This window comes from Montipora capricornis, chromosome 10 (genome assembly GCF_036669925.1).
Source record: "Montipora capricornis isolate CH-2021 chromosome 10, ASM3666992v2, whole genome shotgun sequence".
In the NCBI taxonomy this organism is placed as follows: Eukaryota; Metazoa; Cnidaria; class Anthozoa; order Scleractinia; family Acroporidae; genus Montipora; species Montipora capricornis.
This window is the reverse complement of record NC_090892.1, coordinates 54,823,709-54,829,011: the sequence shown is the minus strand read 5'-3', so window position 1 is coordinate 54,829,011 and position 5,303 is coordinate 54,823,709. Positions and strand designations below refer to the sequence as shown.

Genomic DNA, 5,303 nt, shown 5'->3' with positions numbered 1-5,303 from the left:
TGAGAGTGTGCTTGTTTTCTTTTAAAACTCATGCGGTTCAAGAAAAATTCATTGCCAAACTAATGAATTCCAAAGTAATTTTCACTCGAAAAACCGATATCGTACTCATCGCTTCGTGATTCATGCGATATCAGTTTTTAGCGTAAAATGTACCGTGGAATTCAGTAGTTAGGCAATGAAATTTTCTATCGAAGAAGGCAAAGAAAATGATTTAATTATTAAAGCAGCAACCGGGAAAATCAAAACGAGGGACACTTCGAAACCGTTTATTTCCATTAACCCTACAGGCAGTAAGAATAAATAACCAGGGAGCTACGCTTTTAGGCCTGGCTAAATCTAAATATTAAAATAAGTCCTAAACAAAAGGTATCATTTCGAGGCTCCGAGGAATGAAATCATACAAATCCTCGAGATCATGTCTTTTGTTTAGGACTGAATCTTAATATATAAATCGAAAGTGGTCTATTTAGGCTGAGTTTCAGTCGATCTTAACTTCGCTTTGAGGAATTTTCACGAATACTGTTGTACCCCTACCCTTATAAAAAAGAAACATAGCGAAACTATAAGGAGGATAAACGGGCAAGCGATATTTAATGTTAAAAAAAACCTGCACTTTCTCCCACAAAGAAGATAAATTTCGCGCCTTTTCATTTTTTTTTTATTATATTCGACAATTCGCTGACAAATGTGTCCATCAAGTTTAAAATATCAAAGGGACGATTCATCTAATGGGAATAGGAAGATAAACAGAATCGTTTCGAAACAAAGTTGTTTGATGTTTGCTGGATTACACCGAGAAACACGTAAGGCCGTAAAATAAGGAAACTATATATCTACTGTCCGATCAATGGCAAAAAAACACTTATTTTCAGGTATATCACTGGTGTATTATTCGGCTTCCTTTGATCATTTCTGATGTTAAAAAAAAAAAAGCAAAAAAACAGCAGAGCTATCAAGTGATACGTCTCTGTTAAATCACCCAAATTTACGCTTCAAATAACTCCATAGCAGTTCAATTTCCCCAAGATATGGTAGCCTTTTTCATCATCGCCTTGGTTGCTTTTTTTAACGTCTCCAAATCTCAGCTCTTTGACTGGAAGGGTGGACTTGTCAGTGAGCAGACCGCTGTCCTCACGCCACTGTGCGTCATTTTTGTTACAATTACAAACATTACTTTGTCTTGCACATGACGAAGTCATCCCGCATGCGCATTTGCCACTTCCAGGAGTTGCTCCGCCCCAGTACGTCATTTTGTTTGAATCTCGGGATACCCACCATCCACTGGGATTATGACTGGGTGCAAGCAATTTAGAGTGATAACACTCGTACTTGATAAACTGTTCGCAGTGTGCTGAGACTGTCGTGAGCATCGCCAGTTGGGAAAGGCTCACTCCGGTGTAATGAATGTCACGTGAGTAACACCCAGGCCAATTGCACCCATCCACCAATGTTCTGTTCTCACTGTCGTGACTGATGACTGTCACGCCAGCTCCATTCTGGCCAGTCATGTTACAGATGACATTAAAAGGCGCTAATGTTCCTTTACCATCAGGATCGATTAAGTGAGCTCCACTCTCTGCTGCGGGATGCAGTTGTTTTATATGGCTACAAGATTTTGCTGAAGAGGAGATATCATAAAATACCAAAGACATGTCAGACATCCTCTACTGGCAACTTCTTGATTTATATTCAGTGATTTCATCGGCACAAAGGCATGCACTCCTAAGATCAGCTGTTCATTTCTATTGTAAGGAGTTTTTTAACCCATTTTAGATGTCAGTTTTAGCAATGTGTGATTTAAGTCTGAGTGTTACTGCCAAAATTATGTTGGTTTTTCGTATTTCCTTTCTTACTTTTGTAATCTTTATTGAATTTATTATCTCTCGGCTTTTGTGGGTTTTGCTAGAGATACATTTGCTCCCGTACGATCAAGAATCAAGGGAATCTATTGTCCTTTGTATTTAGTTGGCATTTCTCTTGATAGTGTTCAGGAAAATAGGAAGTCCTAGTCAACGTGTTAAGATCGAGACGTAGGTTCATAGTTAACGCTGCTAGATCCCTTACGCGAACACTGGATTTTCGAAACCGCTTTGTTATGCACCAATCATTTGAATAATTTTTTTCAATTTTCGGGTAATCGAGCACTTAAATGTCAAAGTTTGGATGAGTTTATAAAGCATCACATGCAAACATAAACACAATGCCAAATTTTACTACATTCATTAACTTTTAACTGTATGCTTTTCGATTCAATGTGCAATTTTGAAATTTCTTAGAAGTGAAGAAATTTTTCCTAAAATTGTTTCGCAATTTTGTTATATCTGTGGCTTAGTAGTAAATTTAACAGCATAAGAAATTTGCAATCCATTCACAGTTTCCAACATTACGGTCTCTGCTATTCTAAAAAGCGTTTCACTAGCATAATAAAATCAGCGTTTTGTAACTTACCTATCTCGCATTTAATTCCATAGGAGCCGTTGGTACAAAGGCACCGAAATCCTTTACTAGTAAATCCGGCTTGACATGTTCCACCATTCAGACACGGGCTGCTGCTGCAGGGATTCTGAAACAAAAGACCAACGCTACTGGTAAGAAACCCGGGAAATGTTTAAACTACTTCGTGAGTCATATCCCGGAAAACGAGGCTGAGGAATGAGTGACTGATTGTTTATTGATTGTTTTTAAGTATACGCTCAAGAGTCAGAGGCATCGACAACGAAGTGCTGTTTTGGGAAGTCAGTCTAGATTTGAAAGCGGGACATTCATAGGATTGGCCTATGTTTTGTAAAAGGACAAAAGTAACGTGGGATTTGAATGCAAAAATGTTGGCGTAGCTTTAAACGGCAAACAAAGCACTAGAATCGCTTTAGTGAACTATCCAAAGCAAATTGCCAAAAATCGAACAAAGCAATATCGGAATTTAGTATACACTAAAACACTGGATAGCGTTGAAGACGCACTCTTACTGGCAACTTAAACTCCAAATATGCCTTGCTATTCACCTCCGAGCAACTCAGGCGGCCGGGATTTGCGCCCGAAAATGTTGTAATCGTTGCAGGAATAAATGAGATAATATCATCTTTTTGAAATATATTATCTCAGTTGTTTTTGTATATACTAAAACAACTATTCACCTCAGTGTCGGTGGCTATCCACCACACTAGCCACCTCCACTTCGGGGAATAGTTGTTGACTATTCAAGTTCTGATAGTAAATGTGATTGAAAGTTCTTAGCCTGGTAAACGAATGAGAAGAGACATTGATCTGCCAGTGATTCGGGCATTCTCGGAAAAATCCGAGTGCTCCTAAGTCGACTCGAGCCTAGAACCCTCCGATCAAATGAACCAAGTTTTTAAACGCTTCAATCCCACGAGTCTCCTGTATTTCAGTGGTGGGACATCCGAATTAGTAATCGGAAGGTCGTAGGTTCGACTCCAGCAAAGGAGAAACCGGATTCTTTCCGAGTATCCGGCCCGTGTCTCTGACAGATTACTATTATTCAAGTTCAATTTCCATTCTCGCAATTCTCATTTAATAGACTAGAGTTCGAAAACTACATCTTTAATTTTTCTTCCATGATGTTTCAAACAAAGCTTAACTAAACTGAAAAATGTATCATCTAAGCATTTTTACCTCAATTTCCAAGTAAGTGTGACCTCCCATGCTACTCAAGACAGACTCTTTTTGAGCAGTAGCATTGTTCAATTCACAAGTCAGCTTTCCTCCTGTTAGGGGCCCCATGTTAATAGACACACAGTCAGGATGCAGATAGCAGTTGACTCGGCAGCTTCCTTCATGCGATACAGTGTCTCTACTGATCACGTGGTCTTTCATGGTCATATTCGGTATTGGCTCCTTGAAGATGATGATGCGGTCGCCGTTTGCTGTTGAACACGTTATGAATTACACTGACCAATCTTAACTGATTTCTAATGTATACCCGCAATAGAGTTACCAAATCGACAATAGATTTTTTTACTTAAAAATCGGAATGGGTCCGCCGGTCAGGTGACTTATTTGTTCAGTGTTTGCTATGTCATTTGAAGATTTGTCTTTTGTATTTCAGGTGGTAGGCTTAATTCCTCATAACCTGATGGCAAAAAATCGAAATAAGAATTTAATTTAACTTTGAATGGGTGCAGATAAACTGTTTACATCAACAAACTAGCTTGCTAATTGGGTTAAGGTGGCAACGAAGAAGAACTACTACTAGTTCGATACCTTAATTACTGAACAAATACCAGAAAACGTTACAAAAAGGAAATCCCTAAAATAAGTATACGACTACGTTCAAATGCCTCATCTATGAGAAAACAAGAATCGAACGCACATCACTAAATTGATCTTAAAATTTCCACGACCTGCTCCCTTCTGACCTTGTAGCTCAGGCGACAACCCCTTCTCCCATAACATGGCTAATCATCACACCGAGGTAACACAGAAAGCCGCAAAATTAAAATCCCAAACGAAACTTTCGTTTTGAAGGTGGTACTCTTAATCTGTACGGAATCAATGAACGCTTTTAATTCAATTCATTTATTTGAGTAAATATGTCACCATTGTTCTACTAATGGCAAAGCTCTGGCTCCACCTCCTGCATAAACTATTTATAACCCACAACTGCTTGGTTAATGTAATTCAAATTCAGCTGACTTGTTTTCACAATTTGGGATAGACTACTTTTCAGGTTTTAAAAGTTGCTATAACAACAAAAAAATAATTGAACGATATATAAATTCACTTACGTATAAACAATACACTAAAAAATCATTTTTGAGCCCCATTTTGTGCACAGAATTCAATAAAAAAAACTTGAATTTTAACAAATAAATTTTTAATGATATGAAGAGGAAGTCTTAACTTTAGTTAACAAACACAAACATTCGTCAAACTCAGTAGGGATGTTGGAAGCTGTCTTGCTGAGAACAACTCTTTCATACAGAATTTTTTCCTTTCAATAAAACAGTGAGCAGCGTGCGGAGCCAGGTTAATGAAACACAAGGATAAGTAAGAATATTGACCATTATCATGCATAGTCGAGCTTATTTGAATATCAGGTGTAATAGATAGCGCGACAGGAAACCTGAAACAAAAAGGTGTAGACCACTAGAACTTGACGTTTCACATCGAAATCGAGAGCATAGAAAACGGGCCCACCACTGCAGTTCAACTTTCTCAGTCCTCCTAATTGTACATCGTGCATCATTTCCTATTTCAAGTCTTAACAAATTTTCTCATTCAAAAACAATTTTTTTTTCATAGACAAGGCTGATGATATGTAACCGTTAACATGCCCCATAAGG

At 38.1% G+C, this 5,303-nt stretch overlaps 1 protein-coding gene across 3 annotated transcripts in view; it reads right to left on the bottom strand.

Annotated features, from left to right (window-relative positions):
• Positions 1-250: 250 nt before the first annotated feature.
• The window catches only part of LOC138018946 (neurexin-4-like), a 23,064-nt gene continuing 18,011 nt past the window's right edge, over positions 251-5,303 (bottom strand). For 2 of the 3 annotated variants that reach the window (XM_068865620.1, XM_068865623.1), the window contains exons 2-4: positions 3,634-3,884; positions 2,449-2,563; positions 251-1,618 (exon numbers count right to left, since the gene is read on the bottom strand). In XM_068865620.1, coding sequence (XP_068721721.1) covers positions 993-1,618; positions 2,449-2,563; positions 3,634-3,884 — 992 coding nt within the window. In that variant the 3' untranslated portion in view covers positions 251-992. Of the gene's footprint in view, positions 1,619-2,448; positions 2,564-3,633; positions 3,885-4,376; positions 4,767-5,303 lie in introns of those variants that run through there. The other variant, XM_068865621.1, reaches the window with a different exon arrangement.